Below are 24287 nucleotides of genomic sequence, written 5' to 3' on the forward strand. Positions count from 1 at the left end.
AGGATCCCTTATCAGCATTTGTCTTGTTTCCATTAAAAATAGCTTTTTGGACAATGAGGAAAGTGTCTCCATTGTTCTAGTTTCATGACTTCTCCTAAAGAAATACTTCTGAATGTGACTGTGACAAAACTGACTAAATGCACACAGCAGTTTCGATGAACCAAAAGCTGCCACTACTGTAGCTTTCGACACAATAACTGTGTTCAAACACTTTGCTGTGTCAGGCTCAACAAAACTTAATCCTCTTGAGTGAGCCCGTTTTCCGACCGCCAGCTTGGCAGAATGTAAGGTTTTCGATTGAGGTACAAAGCCAGAACACATCTTTTTGTGTGCTTGTTTGCGGCAGAGTGTGTCAGTTATTATATGTTTGTCCCCACAGGCTTCCTTCCATCAGAGTTCAATGCCCAGAAAGTAATTTAACATGACGCAATCACAGCTCCAATACAGTCCAAAGTCATGTGAGTCACTGTTACATAAGTACAGGGGGGAAAAACTCCTTTTATGGTTCTGTAAAAAAGGAATTGCCCCCTTTTCTGATTTCTTTTTTTCCTCTGTGGTATTTGTCACATGTAATTTGGTTGAAATTCCTTAAAATTCTAGTTAAAGACATTCAAGTCTTCAAAAACCTTCATATTAATAAAAAAAATAATACTTTGAGAGAGCAGATACTTTTTGAAAGCCCTGGAAACGAACTGTCTAATTTTATATCTATTTAAGTTGAACAAAGTCTACAATTTTACATGCACCCAAATTATGTTGTATGTTTCAAGTAAACCAATACACTATGACTGTATAAAATGGATCATAAGCTTTCTAAATTTGTGAGATTCAAGTTGGACTCACCTCTTCCTGTGCTGTAATGCTGCAGCTTGTCACTGTATACCGCCTCCTTGGTGTAAGCTCTTTTCCTGGGAAAGAGACACATTTTGAGAGAAACCTTTGGGGTTGGCAGGATGAAAGGAAGACTAAATACGGTTTTAATTCATGTTCATGACATTCTTTGTGGCCTGAAAATGACGCAGATTGAATTCAGTCAATTTCGCCAAGTTTGCGGTGGCAAATGATGTTTCTGAAAATGAGCTGATTTTTAATTAGACCTTGATGGGATCTGTCTCCTTTTCATCTGTCTCCTCTGCTTCAGCATCAAAAGAGCATGGCCCATTTGATGAACATTTGACTTGCTCAAGCTTGCACCCAGCACTGGAGGAAATGTCACTTTCATATGTTTAAAGCAGAGCTTAAAAAAAATTGACAAACTGCTGCTAAATGATATTGGTTTAACAGAGCACAGTAGAGCTGACACATTTTTTCTGAAAATTTTTTTTTTCAGTGAGAACAGTAGTGTAGCTCCCTCCCTTTCATCACGTCTTTTACCATTTTGTGGCACTTTAATCTTTACTCAGCACAGTGCTGATAGATAGAAGAGACAAGAATAGAAAGCTACATTTAATGTAACACATGCATGTTAAAGTGCACAGTATATAATTGCATGTATATGAAGGATATCAGAAAAATTTATCATCAAGTACAGGTTCAGAGAGGATCTGAAAAGTGCTATCCTACGCATTACAGTTTGAAAAAAAATTCTAAGTAAAAATACAAATTCATTTTAGATCCAATATATATAGATTTTTAAACCCTTTATCGGTAATAATCTGTATTTTTTTAATTATATTTGGTATCCTATGTTTGCCACTTGATATTAGTCTGATATTTTGGAAAGTTTTGCTACAAAGCACTACCTCAACTCAGATCCAGGGACTTAGACAAGCTACCCTCGCATCCCTCCTTTTTTTCCAATTTAATCCTTACATCTGACAACACTTCTGTTGTTCTGTGTAGGTAAATACGAGTTCATTGCCATTACAGTGACTAAAATATCCTCAAGGTGAAAAAAATATCATCACAATAGTGTTTGATAACCAGAATATTCGACATAACGGTTTATGACAAAAAAAAAAAAACGAGTTTTTTTTTTTTATCATAACTGTGGATGACTGGGATGCCTGCATTGAGCCAATTGTCAGTGTTCAAAGTCCAGGCTAAAACATCTGCAATAATTTAGAAAATGTGTAGTTTTACATGAACAACAAATCGATAAAAGTGACCTAGAAACATCTGGCAGTTATTTTTTTAAGTAACTTTTTTTGTTTTTTTGTCTTTAAGAAGTTTTAATCCAGTATCAATCTTTAAAAAGGTAAAAGTAGAGTTGCTGGTGCATTCAGTTATACTAGCTTTGTATTTTTTAGCACTGGAGTTTCAAACTCTGCAATATGCATAGCAAGAGACAGAAAAAGACAATGTGAAGGTTACCTGCTGCACACGATAGAAATGGCAATAAGAGAAACAATGAAGACCACTCCTGCTGCTGCCGAGCCCGCAATCAAAGGAAGCTGCTCCCTCAGCTCTGATTTGAAGTCATCTAGATTACACAAGAAGAAGAACAGACAGGCAGCTGCTGAGAAGGTACCAAGTAAGACTTATCTTCATTTGGTGAAGGATGTATTGATGGAGAGAGGGGGCTGTAACGAGGCTGGTGAACTGAAGAAAAATAAACCGATTGAAAGACAGAAAATCGTGGAGAGAGAAGGAAGTGGTGTATTCTTTATTTCTAGGAAATCAAAAATGATACCCAAAGGGTTTTTTTCCAGCTAATGTCAACTGGTGGTAAATAAATCATAAATATAATTTACTTTTTAACCCACAACCAACTGTGACTGGTTTGGAGAATAGCTATGTGAAATTACAGCACAGTAAAAGCTTGATTGTCCTTCTGTATTTATATAATTCTGTGACTTTGGAACCAACAAACATTATACTTAAAGCACTGTACACATTAGCATGCTGCAGGCAAATCGGCAGCTTGTAAATCCAATCCTCCGTGTAGAATGAGCCTATTGGATTAGAGTGATAAAGGGAGAACTAATGCATCTGCAAAGCAACGTGAAAGCCGCAATATATGAAGTAACTGAATGTGACAGGAATTTCTCAGTCTTTTAACTTGCACATTTATCAAAAATGATTCAAGGGAAGAGTGTGAATGATGTTTCAGCTGCTTGACCTTCCAGGCAGTCTTTCTTTTAATTTTTGATATATATTAGTTGTGAGGGGTTCAAATAAATCTTTACCTTACCCATATGGGAATGGTGATGTCCCTTGAGAACCTGTAATCAAACAACAGCTTCTTCTCGCTGTTTTTATAGTCATTGTGTTCTGCTGTTGTGTTTCAGGATTTGGTAATTTGTACTGGGATTTGTTGTTGGTTGTATCTTAAATGTAAACGTGTCTTGCACATCTCGGCCACCGTAGGGTTTGGGGCCTAAGTCTGCAGACCTGTGACATCAGTCACTTAATTCTTTGACCAGCTGCCCGTCCTATATCTTATTTGTCGCTTTCTCATTGCTTCTAAATCTGTTTGTTGGGGATAAAAGAACAAAATGGAACTATGCTAAGAAGAGAGCAAAGGGTGTAATATGTTTTAAAACAGAAAACTGAAAGGACAGTAGTGGTCTGGTGTCTTCATTTGGTGATGAAGCTGTTCGAAAGGAGGCAACAAATACGTGTCAAAGGGGCAGGATGTTGGTGCACTGGTGTTATTGTCGGATGTCTTCTAGTGTGTGCTGCAAATTGCCTTGACAAATGGCGTGATGTGGCAACCAGCCAAAGGATAAACTGTAAGCAGAATAAGCGAGCGTGAAGTATGTGCGCGTATGTTCCTCTGTGCCTGGGTTCATGCATATGTGTTAGCGGGAAAGATCATTTATGGTCACGGGGGAGAACGAAGAGACCACGACAGTGCCACGACATCTGCTCTGTATAGGTAACTAGCCAAAATGATCACCTTCATCATCATTATTATCTCTCCAATCTCGCCCTCCCTCAAGATCAGCCCCATGTCATATACTGTTATCATTTTTATTAGCAATAATCCAATGTGGAAACGCCACTCCTCTCATTGGTACATTCTCAGCGACAGCCATAAGGACATCCTAACGCAGTCATTCAGAAAGTGAGTGTTAGACACACCCATTAAGATGTTAAATGCATTAACACTGCATCATGCAGTGTTAGTAGTTGCAGGCTTCTTTTTTTTCCATTTTCCGCTAAGCTTTGAAAAGGTGACACGACACTTGTCCCGACACCTTGCTCACACACTTCTTTGATCACACATTTATGAAAATAGCTGCACATCCTTGCCAGTTTTCCAGGTGTTCCAGGCTCTTCCCTCGCCAACGATTCCATGCCACCCATGGCAAAAAAAAAAAAAAAAAGCTCATCAACTACTAATCACAGCTATGTATCTGGGACAGCTCTCTAGCAACAGAAGGGCTGGGTGAAAAACCAATTAGCTTACAAAAGACACTCTGGGTTCCACATATTCAAAGCACCCACACACACTCAAACCTGCCCGTGGAGGAAATTAATTTTGCTGTTGAAATACAAGTGCAATCAAACATTGCGTTTCTCCTCTGTCTCTCCCACCAACAGTATTACGACAACAAATTCAATGAGTAAAATTGAGCTGAAGGAAAGAGAAGGGTGTCTGAATGTGTGAGTAAGTAGAAAAAAAAAGATGGAGAAGGACACAGAGAAACAGGCAGGGAGCTGTTGGTCCTGGCTCTGCAATCCTTACCATCTGTGAGGGTTTGGAAGCACATCTTGCTGCTGTATCTGCCAAAGCCAGCCACAGTCCGCGCTCGCACCTGTACCACATAGACGGTACCCGGCCGTAGGCCCTCCACACGTGCAGTGTTAGTTTGGCAGCGAAGGGTGGTGGAGTTAATCTCAGCATGATCCTGAAAGAAAAAATTGTAAATGCATTAGAAAGTGAAAATGTCTGAAAAAAAGACTTGAAGATTTCCAAAGTCTCATGATTACTGTGGATAAATGGAATTTATGATATATGCTATTTTCACTGAAGTTTGCAATGGTCCAAAAAAAAATAAGACACGTTAACACCCAAGAATTTGTCTGTTTAGGATTTTTTAAAGAGCCTATCCCACGATATTCTTGAGCCTTTCGGAGTAAACTAAATCAATTGATATGATAATATATTACCTTTGACACACTAACAAACAATTTTTAATGAATTATGGGTTATTTTCATTAGCTCATTTCCTACCCAGAAATAAGACAACTCGATCTGAGGCCGTGCCACCCATTTCATAACGTCTCTGTGTATTGCCCACAAAAACAAACGACATCCAAACTTTTGCAAAGATGGATGTGAATATTATGCATATAAGACAAAAGCCTTTAGCCGACCGTCGCTAGCTCTGAGGATAAAGTGGGTGTGTTTGTTGGCCAGGGGGAGGTGCTGGCAGTGCAGACTCTTCCTGGAAAGCACTGTTGCTTACTTATCTATGTCACAATGTGAGAACCCGCTGTTTTCATGGAGAGCAGTGTTGGAGAGGAACACTCAGGTTGTTTTTTTTTTTGTGAGGAATTAACATTATGATACACTTAAAAGCTCAAAAAGTGGATTTTTCATGATTTGGGCCATTTAAGATAGGGGGATATATTGGTTTTTACAAACTAGATATAATGCAATCCAAATAAAATATTTAATTAATGCACTGGCACCACAAAAGATAAAAGATAAGTATATATGTGTACATATATTTTGTAATGATTTAACAACACACTAAAATATTCATGTTCATGAATCTTCTATAACTTAATGCACATAACATTACACAGTCTAAATAATGGTATGCCTAATGCTTAATAGAGTCAGTGAGTTACTGTGCTTTGAGTGGATTTGATGAAGGCACAGGATCTGCCAATGTAACAACAGGTCATCACTTTCCAATGACACAGAGTGAATGTGGCAGCTAGAAAATAGAACTGCACCCACATAACACCTGCAGCTGCAGCACATGGTTAGATACTGACAAACACGAGAAAGGGGCACATTTCTCTGTGACACTAATACAGTGGAAACACATTCAGCCTTTTTTTTTATCTCTGCAAACAGGACTCTCTTCTGAGCTAAACTAGCACATCTGCTCAATCTTCCCCGTCGATAAGTCAAATTGAGCAAAAGAAAGTTGACAAATGTGTGAAAAAACGTGACAAAGTATGTGTATGTGTCGGGCGGGGTTGGCCTAGGTTGACGAAGGCAGGAAGCGATAAGAAACTCAAGGCAGCAGCAGCCCACACCAAAATCATTATCCAGTCTGATTGGTGTAATTGAATCATTCCGGTTGCTCCGTCTTTGAGCAAACGAGGTAAATGCAGCTATGAAATCTTTCCCCCCACCAGCACACAGATTTGCACACACATAATGATATGTGCAATCACATTAACTCTTATTGGACACTCAGGACTTAATGAAGACAAATGTTTGAGTTTAGCATGTGGGAACATCCAATGGAGTTTTGTTTTCATCTGTGAGACGAAAGAGATTTTTTTTAAATGACAACCTGATGTAACTACTTTAGAAGGCTTAATCATGTCACTGCCTTTTTGTTTGTTTCCATTATTTTAATGCAGACTGGAAACAAATACTTGAGAATCATGACTTCATAGCAGCTTTATCAGTATGCTGGAAAGCGGTGCCTGGAGAAGCCCCTGGAGACACTAGTCCAAGCTATGGATGGGTGCACATAAAGCACTTGGGGTCAAGATTAGCTTATTCCTGCATTTTCTTTCTCAAAACCACCATCCCATCTGTTGCATTTGAATGGAAGACAGGTGAGCAGACAGATGGCAAACCGCCAGTGGCTCAGCATCCCTTTGGGGAGCAATAGCTAGAAGTGGCCCCTTCCTGACGCCTGTCAAAAGGGTATTACCTGACACACACACACACACACCCGCACACACCCCCACACACACACACACACATCTGCTACTTAAAAGTGAGCTGGCAATAAGCATTTCAGTAAATTTGGATTTAGCCAATGAAAGACCACGCCAGGAGGGACTTCCAGCTAAGAGAGGTCCTCTCCTGCTGCAAGTCAAATGGGGATTAGGACGACCACACCCCAACTCGCTAAATCAAAACAGAGTTGCAGGTGGAAAGGCAGATGGTAGAACAGCCAATCACAAGTAATGCCAGGGGTGGCAGACAGGAAGCGCTGCGGGGAAGGTCGAAGCTTGACCATACTGTAAAACCACAGAGAATGGTCTTCAGTCACATGATAGGTATTCTTAATGTTTTTCAAGTTTATCTCTTTGTTCTGATGACCACTTGTGGATGGTGGTGAAGCAAATGTATCACTGTTAGGTTTACCTCAGAAGAGTTGTTTGTGCTAATCCTGCAGTTTCTAAGTGCTGTCCCTTTTCTCTAGTGGATTGTGTTTTTCTCTGTGCATGTCAAAGGTCTTTCCTTCACAAGGAACTGGCCCTAAAGAACTTTGCAAAATGCTTCTTTGGACTGTAGCACTTTCTTCCTTTATTAACAAAAAATACAGTGACTTGGGGTTTGCCAAATGAAATGCTTGTTGAGTTTTCAGAGTGGTTTTTCACAGCGGTTGTAAGAAAAAGGAAGTGGTACACCAGAAGGTGGAGGAACATGCCCTGTGTACAAAACAAGAACTCTGCGTTCTTTTATACAATCCTGCAACAGTAATCTGGGACAATATGTGAACAAATGAGAATTATGTGGATTTTATTGTTCATCTTGTAAGATACCTAGTAAGTAGTTGACCATAGTGTCTTTAGATGGACTTACCTGGAGTTAATGATTCTTATAGTTTTAATCGATTGGGTCTTATATGTTCTTCATGTGTTTTATGTACAGATCTACATTCCTTGGACGGTTGAGCAAAATTTATCCCACATTGATGCACCTCATGTAATTTTTAGTAAGGCATTAAACAAATGTACATACAATAATATCATAAAATGAACACTTAATTTTGTTAGCGTCTAATTAAATTTTTACTCAAAGGTTAGCATTTGGTGTTACTAGTAAAACATTTTGCCAGTTGCCAATTCTCTCCTAGCCTAGATTGCATTGCCAACTAGTTGCCAAAGAGCCTCTTGTTACTTTTATTTTCTGTAGATTTTTCATTTTATGTACCAGCTGTTTACAGTAACTATCAAAACAAAGGGTGCTGAGGTTTATAATAAAAAATATAGTATTTTAGATATCAGGACAAAGCCAAAATGAATTGTGCTGTTTTTGCTTGATGCGTGTCTGCATGTGTGGACAATGTTTGTGTGCCTATTTTTCAAAAAATGCCAACCACCCAAATCGGACAGCATGGCCACTTGGCATGAAGACAAGCATGGTGGGATACCATGTGTCCTCTTCACAGTCTCAAACACATTTGCACGCAAGCAAATAACACATACACGCACAAACACACACACAAAGGGAAACTGATGAGTTTTTTTTGTTTTTTTTTCTTCACAGCTACTTTCCTATATGATTAATGCAAATATCGCCAAGATCTGAACTTAGCTGAGATTCATTTACATGCATCAACAAAAGTGTTATATCCGACTCTAGGCTGGGAGGAGGGAAGAGAAAAAAAGCATAAACTGGCTCATCCCCTGAGAGCTGAGATATTGCTAGCTGTCCAGTATGTAAAGCACCATGATGATTTCAAACTGCCAAACCTGCAGATGGCATTGGGGTCAATATGTTGCAGATCATGGTGACAACCTCTAAAACCTGAATTTCTTTCAAAAATTCACCCGGTAGTTTGACTTGCTGTGTAAAGCATGAATGCACCTGCAGAAAAACACATACAAACACGTCTATTCTCTGACACCAGGGGTATCATCAGTAACCAGAGCTTGTGGCTGTTCTGCTCCAGTCTTAATAGGGGGCCTGACCTCTGCTATGGTGAGTTATTTCCATCCTCCCCAAATTTTGAAAGAAACAGATGAAAAAGAGCCAGAGATAAAAGGAGCAGAAAGAGCATCAGGTTGTACATTTTTCCAGCAGACCTCTAACTCATTTGATCCTCCAACCCAATTGACAGGGTCCTGGAACTGTTTAGTCCATAATAAAAAGGTGGGAAGAATGGTGAAAAGAGATCAGCTGAGGAAACATACATCAACAAGCATTCAGAAGGATTCAATGGAGATGAAATAGCCAAAGAGATTGTTATAACTCAAGAAAAAAATGCAAGAATTTAAACACCAAAATATTATTTTAAGATTGTTTTGTGAAGTTGTCTCACATACCTTGCAATTTTTTACTTGTAAAAATAAAGAGTAGGCTCTAGAATGGTTTGAGACTAATCCAGACTCTGTCAAACAAGTCTGTGAATGTAAAGGGAATATCTTCTATGCATTTTGTACATGAAAAGAAATGTAAAATAAAATTCTAAGGAAATGACGAAAGGTGTGTAAAATTATTTAGGACTCTAATACTGTGATATTCATGTCCTCATAGTTTGAATTAGTGTTATTTTATTTTTTTTTATTTTTTTCTTCCATTGACTGTATACGAGAACTAACCGGAAGTAAGCCATTTTCTATGGGTGCACGTCATACTCTCTTGTCTCAGTTCTTATATACTATCAATGGTTTTTCACCTTCATTTATTGTGGGTTTTTTTGGCTCTTGGGGGTTTAGTTTGCCCGGATAGTGATGCAGCTGTTTGTTTGGGATCATGCATAAAGAAAAATACAGCGCAAAGAAAAGAAACTATAAAATTCTCCAAACATTGTTTATGGATAATATTACCTTTTCACCTATATGTACCCATGAGACACATTTTAACCTTTGTGATATGTGTTTTTTTGGAGTTTTGCTGTGGAGCATTAATTTTAATTTCTGCTTGAGGCTCTTTGGACTACTTCTATCGGTTGGGTTAGGGTGCAATAAATAATTGCCATTCACACTGCAGATAAACCACATCATGGCTATTTGTTAACCACGCCTATCATGTTTAGGCAGGTCCAGGTTTGGTTGTTTGTTCTGCACTAGAGTTCAGGTTGCCTTTCACATTTGTCATAAATTATTCCAGAAAAGAAATATTGGTTCAAACTAAACACTAAAGTTTAGTCTAGTGTATATTAACCATTTTCCCCTAAAATGTTTATTTAATAAGGGAGGACAAATCACCTACATCTCAGACAAAAAAAGCAAGTTGAAGGAAAGTCTTCTCAGAACCTTTAAGGGGTCTTGTCAGATTCAAAATACAGTGTGTCAAAAGAGGACCACCGTAGGGGAAATCTAATCTCGGCAGCCCAGTGTGTCACAAAGCAATCACTCTGACTCCCCTCATGTGTCTTACTCACTCTCACATGGTTGAGCATTTTCATGGTAGATAAGACATTCAGCTGACAGAAACATATGGGGGATGCATACAAGAAGGCATCTTTAATCGGAGGTAAGGCATGAAGAACCCTGTGTAAGACAAATGATTCCAATGTAATTAGCAGCCTGGTGAATAATAATTCACTAATTTGTGATTTTTATTCTGTACCTGTGTATATAAAAATGTCCTACATAACCATTGGTAGGATTAGGCTTCATTGATATTCATGAGCTAATTGGGACTGTAGTTATATTAATAAAACTAAACTGTTCGAGAGATAAGCGTGAGGGTTTCAAATTCGTGGAAGCTGGTTCAAACCCCTGATGCATATCAATGAGAAAAAAACAAGGAACAAAAAAACAAAAAGACAATTGAATTACTCCCAAAACAACTTGGATTTCAAAGGTAAAGAGTGTTATTTTTAAATTACTACCTTTCACTTAAAATAATTTCCAATTTCACAAATTAGGTTTGGGCTTTTTAATTTTCAACAGAATGATGATGACTAATAGTAAAAAAGAAAAAGAAAAAACATGTCGTTTTAATTAGATAACTAAAATGGAGTGAAGACAGACCAAATCTCCAAAGTTTTACAATGACAAAGACTAGAAAAAAAAGTGGTCCAAATCAATCGATTGACTCTCTGAGGATAAGCAAGGGCCCAAACAAAGAACCAGAGTCTCCAATCTCCCTGTATCATTATGTCCAAGGCCTTGGGAAAAGCCTACAGGTCAATATTGGAGCGCCATAGTCACTGAGGGGTAGGGTTGGCAACTTAATAAAGCAGATGTATTGTGTGTGTGGGTATGGGTCGATGCGACTCCCTCCAGATGCAATGCATTTTCACAGTGGGGCAGGGTTACTGCACTGTGCAAAGTGGGCCTGGAGCAGAGGTCAAGCTATTCACTTCATCAGCAGCAGAAACCAAAGAACAGTGGGAGAGAAGGAGGGAACACGAGGACAAAATATTTTAGAGGCTGGACTCGCAGATATCCAGGAGATCCTATAGGCACTGAGGACATTTTGTGTAACTTGCTCTGCGTTTGCTGCAAAGCAAGCACATGGAAAGGAAAGTTACCTGCAGACAGACACACAGCTCACCTTCTCATAGTAGCGTAGCTCATAATCAAGGATGATGCCATTGGGCTGTTCTGGTTGAGGCCATGATAGTGTGAAGCTGTTCATGGTGGAGCTGATCTGGTGCATGATGGGAACAATTGATGGTGCTGGAAGATAAAAAAACAAAAGAATAAAATCAATTATTGATGATGAGGATGGCAAAATTATCAGTTGACTATAAATACGTGGTTCAGTATGATAAAACACAATCAGTCAGTAATTTGTTAACCCTGACAGAATGCACCAGACTGAAGTGATTAAACTCTTCTGATCTGCTCCAACATATTCAGTGAGACATTGGATTAGACATGCGGTAAAGTCTGGAACTTGCCATCTCGTCTGGTCCCACATCTTGGCTTGGAAATTGGTGCTTTAAGAGCCATATTGATTTTTTTTGCATAATCAAGTTGTTACACAGTACTGCATCAAGCCAACTATGAGACACAAACTTCATCATAAGCTTTCCTGTAACTGATGACAGCAAATGCCCCATAATGTAACTTGTATTTTCATCTTATTGATTTTCAAATACGTTTACAAATTGTGACAATCATGTATGAAATGGTGCTTTTTTGTTGTTCCCTGAATTTGCCATAAATACAAGAAAAAACTAAATATTTTATATTTTTAAAAGTCATTTTATTAATAAAATGTCAGTTTGAAACTGAGATGGTCTCAAGCCACTTCAAAAAAGGTGAATATTTTTTCAAAAGCATTCCAGATAAATATAACTCAATTCACTCCATATAATTCAAAAATATCAAAAATATTTAAAGCTGTATTTGTTAAAATATTGTACTCCCACATAATGAGCAGGCTTGATTAACTTTGGAAAGAAACTTTCATCAAAAAAAAAAAAAAGCTCAAAGCATCCTTTACGGAAATGGAAAATAAACTTTAATAGTTCATGATATAACTACCCAGTTAAACTTCCAAGTCCGCCTGAAGAGAACTGCACAAAACTATACAGTTTTATGTTACTGCACAGAAAATTTAGCTGAGCCAGCACTTGCAGACATTGGGGGATGATAACTTAATCTGAGCACAAACTCCAATTAGCAAGAGTCCATGCCAGTAAGCATTGCTTTTTAATTTAATCTGCTTTTAAGATGTCCTCTTTAGACAATGATGATATGCATTGTCAGCATAAACAGCCTTGCAATGCGTTCTGCAGTTCCATGCAGCATTTGGGGGGACTGGAACTCAAATTGGCTGTTTCTCATCAGCATAAAACTCAGGTACAACAACAAATTTTTGTAGAAAAAAGACCCCTTCTTTTCTTAATACCAGCTTTTAAAAGACGTTTACAAAGAAAATCTATACTGTTCAGCTTTTTCTCTCTCTAAATTTTCATACCATTTTCTTTTGTATCATTTCAGCTGGTTTGTTTTAGTTAATAACGTTTAATAACTTTGCTGTCACAAGATTCATGCCCGATCTTCTTATTTTCTATGTTAGTCATTTGTCATAGTATAGTTTCCTCACACAAATTAGCTGTTGTTTTCTACATATGGCTCCTGCCAACATCATTCATGATATTTATGCTAAATGTATTTTCATAAATTAATATGAGAAAGCTTCCATGTACTAAAAAGAGGAAACATGTCAAACAAAAAGCCTTAAGTCAGGGGTCCCCAAATCCAGGCCTCAAAGGGGCCAATGTCCTACATGTTTTCCAACCAACCTGCCATTGAAGTTCCTTATTGGCTAAACACACCTGATCCATGTAATCAACAGCACATAAGGCAGGGTTTCTGGAAAACCAGCAGGACACCGGCCTTCGAGGCCTGGATTTGCGGACTCCTGCCTTAAGTGATCATTGTCTTATGTGTGAAAGGGCAATATATGTAAAAAGAATAACGGTACAAAACTTTAACAAAAAAAAAAACAATAAAACAAAACAATAAAGGACAGCGTCAAGTGTTGTGAACATACTACAATCTGGAGAATCAAACCACTTTGTAAACACCAAATCCATTCTGAATATTTAGCAATTCCTCCCCCGTGCATAGAGGTATAATTAGAGCTAAGAAAAAAGGTTTAATTTTGTGTTCATCAACTATTTAACACTTGTTCTGCATTCTGCTAAAACCTTATTAACATTCACCTTGTATACAACTCCAAATCCCTCATATAAATGTCATCAAATGAATGTGCTGTGTTTGTTCTATTCCATAATAGATCAGCTTCCATCTGCATTGCCTGGCTCTCACCTTTTGCCCTGCTTTCCACTCCTATATGCTAAACAGTCTGCATGAGGGCTGAGCTTTACCTCAGTGCACTTGAGCTTTTTTTCCTTCTCAGGCAGGTTCACGCTTTACTGACCAGGGCTAGGGCTGCCTGGACCACATTATCAATTACTAGCCACAGGTACACAGTTCCTGACAGCTTTAGGGGAGTGCAAGAAATGCTTGCAGTTTAGAAAAAAGAGCCAAACTAAAGGGCCTTAAATTCTGGAGCATTTTTATTTTAAGCCATTTAAGTACTTGAGTGTTAAGAACTTGAGTGTTAAGAACTAAGGACTTATCTGTTGTGCTTTTTAAATCTTACATCTTAGATTATATGCATTGAGGTTTGTCTAAATTATCTATATTAGTTTCTTTGTTTTGTTAATCCTAAAGCCAAACAAAACTTTACACACCACTGAAAGCAATGGCCTCCCTGCCTTGTTTTCTAATCTTGACAACTTTATTTTGGAAGATTGCTTTAAAAATCTACTTTGTATTAAAGCTCAAATTTGTGAAATTTAAGGGGTGTGTTTTTTGAAAGACAGATAGCTGGAGTCATGGTAGACTCAACAAAGTTCTCATACTTTGTACCAAAATTGCCAAATCTCTAAAATCTTTTTGAGTTGGGTGTAGAAAACTCCAATAAATGTGTCCTAACAAATTCAAATTTCAAGTTTTACTCTTCAAAACCCCATTGGTGATGTCAGATACAATATTTCAAGTGGTTTTATGTTTTTTTATGCAAAATATCTCTTTTGGAAGCCCTTTACACTCTTTTGATCTGAAACAAAATAGGTAACAATATAATAAATACAAATTGACTTTCCGAGATGTACACAATACACAAAAAAGTTAAGACACTCAAATATAAATAAAAAGTTCCACCTGATAACCATGTGCACTTGTATACACTGTATGCCCTTGTGACCTATGTGTGAAGAGCCTGTCAGAGACAATGTGCTATGCCTGTACGAGGTTGAGGTTCAGCCCCCAGAAGCACCTGTGTCCCCCTTCAACTGCGTCCTCCATTGTCACCCTGGGACCATGATGCTGACAGTGATCGGTGACTGTGTCCCGCACCCCACTTCCCCCACTCTCCATCTCGCCCACCATATTCCCCTTTACTTTACTTCTATCTGGCCCCACTTACAGCCCCCACATTTTAGAGCTTGGCTCATAACTAATCAAAGTCGAAGCCTGAAACATCCGACACAGACAGAAAGAGAGAGAAAACTAAGACAAGATAATGAAAAAGTGAAAGAGCTTATTTGCATGTTTAATTTGCTGTACAGTGCATATGAGTAGGAGCATCCTTATGCATATGGAACACAACTGAGGCACTGTTATCCATACTATAACTATAGCCTGCAGTTTCATATCTAATGTTTAAATATTAGAATTATATTAATTGTAAGTATAAAAACTGCAAAATTAAGAATGGTTAAATAAATGGTAAAAACGTCACTGTGTTTGCATATGTGCTCAATAAAGTACATAAAGAAATCAATAGTTCTTCATTTTTAGTTGATCTTACAGAATACAGAATGTTTATTTTTGTGTTCAGAAGTTGTGATGTGAAGATATTCTGTTCAAATCTATTAAAATTATGTATTAAAAGGAAAATAAAAGGGACATTTTCTTAATTCAAGTATTCATAGCAGAGAGCAAAAATGAAATATTCTCGGCTATTTTCTCTCTGTGTTCTTAAACGATCTCCTCACTTTCTTCATCTCTCGTCTGCTAATCCAAGGAAGCACTGACTCATTTAAAAGATAACTGGGAGATTTAATCTTCAGAAATTCTGAGGTCTGTCCTGAGGCCTTTTGAAAGTATACATTTCAGACATCTCTAGCTGCCAACATTTTCAGCACATCCTTCCAAAATGAACTTCCAGGGCTTTTCTTGATAACCTAGAATGCTTCCACAGTGGTGTGCTTGGTCTACAGCAGAATACATTGCCTTGGATGGTTTGAAATGATTGGGCACATGAAGTTTTTGACATTTTCTGCAGACTCAACAAACAAAACCTGATATTTATGAAAGCAAGGGGTTTTGGTTCACTTGCAAGTGAACTCTGTTAGTGTCTTTTTCTTTGCCTTCACACTTTTTTGTTAAGTAAGATTTTATGAATAAACTAGTTTTTGAAGAATTCAAGTCTATACATGTGTGTTCCAAACTACCAATCCCTGCCTCAGTTACCCTGAGAAAAGGTCTAGTTTTAATGGTCAGCTGGTCTCACACCAAACTCTTGAACAGTATAGTTCACAATCATCTATACACAAAATTGGCCGTAAGTAAAAATGTCCAGCTTTTTTTCACTCTGTAGTTCACTTAACATTTCTGTTTGAGATGTGGAGGCTCAAGTAAATCGCACAGCCTCCTAACAGAGACTCCAAGTCTGAGATAAAGGGAGAAGCCTACAGTCATGTTCTGTGCTGCTGCTTTCAAAGGCAAAGGGTCGACTTCTGGCCACCTCGTTAGCATTGGGCTCAGAGGGCCAAGCCAGCCATGACTGCACAGTAATGGGTCCCTCTCAAACATCTCACAGAGGGATCAGTTCAGCATCATGGATTTCTCTCTGGGACCCGTGGCTTGAATAATTTTTAAAATCACATTATACATGGAGGATTCTGAATGCAGCCTCACATTTGCTCAAGCTCAGGAAAAAAAGGGCCATTCAATCTTTCAGTAAAAGCATTGAAAACACATTGACACGTTTACAGTGTCACTCATTGCACAACATTGACATTAAACGGTGGCAACTCAAAACAGAAACACTCAAATTTGCTTTTGTTGCCAGCGACTAATCCCCACCTCTCTATACAAGGACAAAATGAGATCTATTTCTGTGGGGTTCATTTTTTTGCCGTACGACCCCATCCACAATCACGATCATTAATTCATGAGTCCTTTTTTCCAGCAGCAAACTGGAGACCTTGAAACCGCATCTTGTCTATTTAGCAAAAGCTGCATGGTTGCGTAGCTGCAGTAATGCAAATTGAAAATTGGTTTAAGGGTCCAGGGCCCCCAAACATCTTGTGCTCCTAAGCAACTTCCCATTTGGCTAAGCAGCCTTGCTTTGTGGAAACATTTGCCTTACATCGTGTGTGAGTTTAGAGCTAGCAGGATGCAGATGTTTTTTAGTCATGTGGTTGTTTGGAAATCTCTGCAATGCTTTGGATTTATATTGAATGCAAACCACCATTCTGGCTTTAAAAGCTGCTGATAGCTATGTGTGTGTTTCTGTTGGAATAGCTCTCCAAACATCAGCCAAGTAGAGGAGGACTGTTTGTAGATATACTTGGCATTCCGTGGTCTGACGGATTGCTGGCTTGTAATCTAGGTCAAGACAGCTGTGCCAAAAAGCTTATAGAAGTATTGTTTATTAGCTGAAAAAGAGAGCAGTTTCATCATCCATAGGACTACCCCATTTGTGTTCTTGTGGCATTTACCATTTTATTAAACTCCCTCAGCTTTCTTTAAAAAAAATGTTATAAATGAACATGTTTTCTTTGGCTAACAAAGATATATGTGACTAAATCTAGGCCAGGTGTGAAAGGCCGCCTTTGAAGGTGCAGCATATAACCTTTGTATCTGTATCTTTGAGTGTGTCTCTTCTTGAGAGCAAAAGGCCATGAATGAACTCCTAAATCACACTATTGATCAGTCTTTCCTCACAGACACACGATGGGATGGAAGGCAGTTAAATGGCCTCTTTGGTGGTTCACACAGAGTCCCTTTGACACCCCCTTTCTTCTATTATGGTGCATGCTTCTCTTCCTTTTCATTATCCATTGTGGATTTTCTTTCTACTGCTTTTTTGATAGTAATTTCTTAAAGACAGGTGCCATTTTAACCCATTCTTTCAACTCTGTGTTTTAAACATTAAAAATAAAAGCATGTACGGTAATACAAAAGTTTATGTTTACAATGTCTCAAAACCTTTCCTATAAGATTAAGTGACAATTTTAAATAAAGACTGTTTTCAGTGCATAACAAAGTCACGCTTTTTATGTGGGGTATGTGGGTACTGGGTTAGAATATTTTTACACTTAATTTCCTCAAAAACATCTTCTAAAACCAAATGATTTTTAAATACCATTAAATGTTAGACTGCTGAATATTTTATTAAATAATACAGATTTCCCCATTCAACATTTTTCCAGGTTCTTCATGTCATATCATGATGTGTAGACTTATCTGCACAGACAAGACAGTACTTACTTAAATCTACACAATGCTTTTCTTCCAATGTCTTTTTCTGTTTTTTTCTTTAGCTGATATGGGATACAAACAATATCAGGAGAAAGTTTGCTTTACAATCTCTCTCATAGGCCTTATGCTAATAAAGCAATTTTCCTGAACTTGTAAATCTCTTGTTTGAGTGTCTTTGATGTTTGCTTTTTACCACATTTGTATCATCAATTTCCGCTGGATCTTTGTACACAGATACGGCTCTTCTTCTGAAACTGCTTTTCAAGACTTACAAAGCTGCAATTACCTGGCAACAAAAAGGCCATATCAGGCTGGACATTGGTCTGGCAGATTATTGCAGAGCATCTCATTACTGCAGTAGAGTTCAGCAATAAGCCTGAGCAATATATATTTTTTTTTACATCTCTTTTTCAAGTGTACTAGCCTGTCAAGTAGTCTGTACCACTGGGGCACCTTACTAAGCAGACCCATTTACCCCCTCATTTTCCCTACCTGTACTATCACAGAATGTCAATTTTGTAAGAAAAATAAATCAAATGATAAACAAGGGAAATACAGGAAAAGTTATTCATGAACTTTACCTTTTGTCATCACACCCCCCTTTAATTCTTTACCAGACAAAGGAAAGTCCAGTTGGGCATCACATTACTCTGAGAGAGAATGTAATCAAAAGTGGTATGCCTTCATCCACCCAGACAAAACTTAACTTTAGAATGTGCTCCTGCACAAAAGAAGATTGGAATGAAGCAATTACCATTTCATTTAGTCTTTCAGATAAATGCAGAGCTCCGTTTTTCGTAAAACTCAAAGAAGCCCAAGACAGAATATGTTTTACGTTTGGTATGCACTGAAGGGAACTGGGTGTGAGGATACAGGTGCTGTTCTGAATCTGATCACAAATTAAAAAAAAAAAAAAAAAGGTCATTAACCACAAACTCCATCTGCCAAAGTCTTTACATAGTTCCTCCAAAAAGTTTGGCTCTATAGGTTTTAAGTTTTGTGACAATATAACACACTTAGCACTCGTACTTCATAAATGTCCCTATTTATCACAGGCAGCCTTTTTTTTTTTGTTCTTGATTCCAATAACAAAGAAAAATCAGATTCTCGTTTAAATGGCTCAGTTAGTCCATAAATCTCTTGTGTTGCTGAGATCATTTCCCAGCCATTCCATTGACTGGTTGTGGGACCATCATGGTTTCACACATGCAGGAGAACACGTTAACAGCAATTTTGGGATTGGGCACTACTTAGCTCAACCAGCTAAACATGACGTCCAAAAAAAGAGGCTCTAAAATGTAGGTTTTCATGTTAGAAATTGGACGTAATAAAAAAAAAATAAAAAAAATATGTGCTGAAATATATATAGTATGTGGGTTAAGCCTTTAAGCCTCACAACTTCTTTTTAGTGTGCATGGGTTTAATGTTTGCATAGACATCCACAAGTGGGTCCGTGCAGACATGTTCATGTTTCCGGTATTTACATTTTTACTTGTAAAAAAGTTTGAAGACGTGTGTTTGTGCAAAAAATCCAATCTTTTTTTTGTTTGGGTTATGACAACACAAATAATGTTACGCCTCACACACATTTTCTTTTTTCCTTTTTTTTTCTTTCCTAATTGTCCTTTCTTCCCTCCAAATATTTCCCCATACCCTCAGATCTTCTAAATGGGTCTCAAAGGAAAGAAGAAGTTTAACCTTGAGTACAAAAGGGTTAGAAATATTGTAGACCTACATGTTGAGTGTCCAAGAGGTAGACTTTGTAACACATCTTGAAAAAATAAAGAATATCCCAAACTAAATACTCTCAAATTGTATGATTTTGAGCTGCTGTTTGATAGGAGAATGGAAGAATTAACTAGAAATGGGAATTCTATTTTTTTTTCCATTTATTTTTGGTATGTATATCAAAAGTAAAACTGCTGGGTTTTAAACCTAAGTTACAACTTACTTTTTGTGTTTCTTGAATTTATTTTGAGAGCATGCCTGATTTTTTTGTTCCATTGTTAATTAAATCTGTATTATACATAAGAAGTCTGCACAGCCATGAAGCTACCAAAACCTAAAATGCACATTTGTCAAGACAGTATTCCTAAAAGAGTACGTACATACCTTTTGAAAATACATTTTCACTTTCATAAATTCAAATAAATAAACACTTGTTCCACCCTTCAAATATGGAAACTGTGTTTTTTCTGCATATTAATTGACATGGAAACAGATTAGTATGGTTTCACCCTGCAAAAGTACTAACCTGCCTGGTTGGTGGTAATGTCTATGGTAACATGCTGCGCTGGATACGGGCTCTTATTGCTGACACCATTGACAGCCTGTATTTCAAAGCTGTACAGAGTGTGTGACAATAGATTACTGATGAAGACTCTGGTCTCTGTCAAACCCAGCTGTCGAGGAACAAAATCCACGTTGTCATCGCAGTGGGAACAGGAACGCCTGTCAGCCCGGCACTTCTTACACACTATGTTGTAGACGACATCATCCCGACCACCAGTCTCTCTGGGTGAATGCCACTCCAGGATGACTGAGGTCTCATTCACAATGGAGATCACATTTCTTGGGCTGGAGGGAACACCTGCAGACACAGAAGTGCGGTGTGAGTTCATCGGAGGTAGTGTCCAAAAATGTTTTTTTACCTGTCAAACAGCTTTAGGCAAGGCAACCCCATGGGGTATGATAATTCATGAAAAAAGGGAATTTGAAAAATGCCATTTTAAAAGACTTTGAAGGAAAATGTTTTCACATCCAAAACTTTTTTCATTTAAAATTTTCAGCTAAATTACTTTCTCACAGAATGATCTGAGAGTGACTCATCATTGTTTGCTCTTTGAGCAGCATCCATGTTTTCCTGGAGAGTTTTTATTCACTGGAGAGTTATATATTAAATGATTCCTTTATGACTCACGATTAAAGGAGAAAAGTCACAAACAATAGCCTTTTTAAATTCAGCTTTTATTTTCCTAGAGTTTTATCCTAATATGAAGGCACAGACAAATATCGTCAGCTGCTATTACTCTGGCAAAATTCTTCATTGCCTGTTCAAAAGATTATACTTTCCTTTTTCACTGGTGCTCAGGTTGAATGATCTCAAAGAGAGGCTCTGGTGTGAATTTATACCCAGCTAAGCCTGACCTTTATCATTAAAAGTAAAGTTAAAGTAACCCATTTCCAGATCCCCAACTACCTGAAAACTAATCCGGACAATTCCTTTGAGGAATTTTCTATCTGTTCTAACACACCATTCTTCTCTTTTTCCTCTCATTTTTTTTTTCACTAAGTAGAAGATATATCATAATAATTGTCTATAGATTTTTAAGCCTTTTATAATGCATCAATTCCATTTCACATTTCTCTGGTATTAGGTCAGAGAGTTACTTCATGGAGCGCATACAATCAATCATTGTTGCTGTAAAGCGATGTGAAGTGGACTTGGCGAGCTTTGACAAAGCAGCAGAGAGCTCGAGGGTGTGGGATCTTTGCGGTTACAGCTGGAACCTTGTCTCAGTGCCTCAGCAGCAGAGAGGTCACTGACAGGAAGGACTAAACATACATAGTGTGATTATTATGATCTGTCTAAAATGACACATCCTGCTTCAGATAGAGGTCAAATGGCACATCATTCAGTGCAAAGATGCTGCAACATATATTGTATGAAAGGAAAGTTGTAGGGCAGACTTTTGTGGAATGTAATTCACTCCTGGTCAGGATGCATTTCTCCATCATTCATCATAAACTGAAAACATTTTACCAAAAAGCAAACAGAGAAAAATACAAATAACTTTTTTTTTTCTATTTAAATCAGCTCAAACTTCTTTGTTGGAAAACACGACATAACCCCTAAGTACTTTTTGTTCATTTAAATTAAAATAAAAATGTATTTTTTATTTTTACTTTAATGGATTTTGAGTATTCTGTCCATGAAAAGGTCAAGGAAAGCGACCAAGTAAAAACCTTTTTCAACTTAAAAGGTGAAAAACTTCCTTTGATCCATTCTTTGGAGTTTTCTACAATTTTTATTTTGTGCATTTCATGTTTGATTTTGTTTTTAAATGTTTTCTTTACTTGTGACTGGAAGAGCATCTTGCTTAATTCTCTCTGCCAAACATATTGTGCAGATCAGTGAAAGCTGATTTGCTGTGGCGACCCTTAGGGGATGTGCCGAAAGGTGAACAGCAACTTGTTTTTAATGTTAAACTTTTCTTTCCCTCAAAGTCTTGCTTTGAGATGTTGGTTCATACCTGCTTCAAGTCCTACTTTTCACATAAATACTTTTAGACATAAGTCATCCAGGATTTATGTTTATTTCTGGCTTTATTACTTTCCTTTGCCTTTTGTGCTTATAATGAATTTTTTTTTTTTTAAATAGTCTATATAATAGATTGTATGCATGCTGTTTGATTTCATTTGACTAATCCCTTCATCCCTCAGTCCTGTTTTTTTTTAATGAAAGGTCTTTTCAAAGCAAACATGGGGCTTTTTCTGAACTTTTTTTTGGGAATGATTTTGTGCTTTGCCTTTCTACCTTATCTGCATTGTTTGCTCTGCTGCCTTTCTGTCCATTCTTAACCTCTGCTTTTCAATAAGTGTTGGAGTTTATCTGGCAGTGTTCGAGTTCTCCTTTATGTCGTTCTGCCACAGCTACAGAAGATCACAACCTAGCTTTTTTTTTCTTTTTACTCAGCGGATAATAAGAAAGGATTGACCCAGAACTCACAATAAAATCTGACATGTTTGCTCATCCCTTTTACAATTTTTAACCGCTGCTTCTTCTGTTTTGAATCCCTGTGTGTAATACTGATCACAGCCAGTCGAGCTGGGAGAAAGACAGGGAAGTTATGATGGTTGCAAACACATAAAGAGAATCCAAATTTTTATATACAATATAAGAGAGGTAAAAAGCCTGTGAAAATAAAATGATTTTTACTTCAAACTTATTTACATCTTTTTGTTTTGGCATAAAAAGTTGAGGACTTAAAATTGTCAGAGTTACGGTATTTGACAGTCCAAAAGATCACTCTAGAAAGAGAGGCAACTGATTTAACTTTTTGTAAAGAGCCAGATGATTGATATTTGATGTGGTGTTGACTGGAATGTAGACAGTCAAAAACACACATTTACTTTAATTTGGATTATTTTCAGCTGTTTAATTTCAGAACGAGCAAAAAGGCAGTACAACTATATATAAACATTTGGGCAAAGAAGTATTTGGGAGTTAATGATTCTGCAAGTTGACCCACTTTGAAAGATGAGTTTGGACTGTAGTTTTTATCACACTTCAACTTTGAGAGACAGAATATATATATAAAAAAAAGAATCCAGGAAATCACATTGTGTAATTTAAAACAACATATTTGTGAAATGATGCAGAAAAAAAATTGGTTAATAGTAAAAGTTTTACTCAATGCTTTGTAATGTAACTCTGGTTGTCAATTACAGAGGTCAGAAGTTTCCTGCACTGTAGCTGCTATTTTGGTCCATTCTTCCATGCAGGTCTTCTCTAGAGCTGTTGGACTGTTGCTGGACAACATGAACTTTCAACTCCCTCTTCAGAATCTCTCACTGGATTGACTGGCTGACCCATTCCAAAACCTTTTTTACAACATCACTCCTTTGTTTGGTGATGGAAGCACTGCCAGACTAGAAGGTCCGGCCATGTTTCATCATTGATTGGGGGAACGGTCCCATTCATTTCCTTCGTTCAGGTCAGTTGTCTTGTCCCCTTGGAAGAAAATTTGGGTTTGATGGTCTCAGGATCCAACCTTAAATTCTTTACACTCCAAACATGGCAAGTGGGGTTTGTACCAAAGTGTTTCCTTTTGGTTTACTCTGATCAAATGATATTCAACCAATCCTCCTCTGGATTATCCAGATGATTTCTGGAAAAACGTTAGATGGGCCTTGAAGTGCTGGGTTAAACAGAGGGACCTTTAGACCGTAAGGGGATTTAAATGTGGTCCCAGCTCTCTAACGTCATTGACCAGTTTCACGTGTAGTTCTGGGCTGTTTCCTCACCATCCTCAAGACCATTTGTACCCCCACCAGACATCTTGAATGGTGCTCCAGGTGGAGGGAGATTATCAGTGATGTTGTATTTCTTCCATTTACTAATAACTCCTCCAACGGTTTGTCCCAGTGTTGTTTAGGTCAACAATCTTGTCTCTGGTGTCATTTGACAGCTCTTTGGTCATGGTGGAGAAGTTGCAGTCTGAGTGTTTAAGGGTCTGGACAGGTGCCTTTTATACACATAACCAGTTCAAACAGGGGACATAAATACAAGTAGTCAGTGGACGACAGGAGAGCCTTTTGAAGAAGATATGTATTGCTTATGTGAGAGAACTACAAAGATGTTTTATGAACGACGTTAATCTCTTGAGTTCTGACTTTTCCGTTCACAAAATTAGATGCTACCTTGCTCGTAAATATTTGTCCTTTTGTGTTCATCTTATTCCTTAGGATGACTGACTTTTTAGCACATCCCTTTTCCCTTC

General features: G+C 37.8%; 1 protein-coding gene across 2 annotated transcripts in view; it reads right to left on the reverse strand.

Annotated features, from left to right (window-relative positions):
* Positions 1-24287, reverse strand: part of LOC101173092 (ephrin type-B receptor 1-B) — a 159582-nt gene that overhangs the window by 31292 nt on the left and 104003 nt on the right. For both annotated transcript variants that reach the window (XM_004079228.4, XM_011486792.3), the window contains exons 5-9: positions 20039-20374; positions 11324-11448; positions 4634-4796; positions 2314-2422; positions 844-908 (exon numbers count right to left, since the gene is read on the reverse strand). In XM_004079228.4, coding sequence (XP_004079276.2) covers positions 844-908; positions 2314-2422; positions 4634-4796; positions 11324-11448; positions 20039-20374 — 798 coding nt within the window. The remainder of the gene's footprint in view (positions 1-843; positions 909-2313; positions 2423-4633; positions 4797-11323; positions 11449-20038; positions 20375-24287) is intronic.

This window comes from Oryzias latipes, chromosome 17 (assembly GCF_002234675.1).
Source record: "Oryzias latipes chromosome 17, ASM223467v1".
NCBI lineage: Eukaryota > Metazoa > Chordata > Actinopteri > Beloniformes > Adrianichthyidae > Oryzias > Oryzias latipes.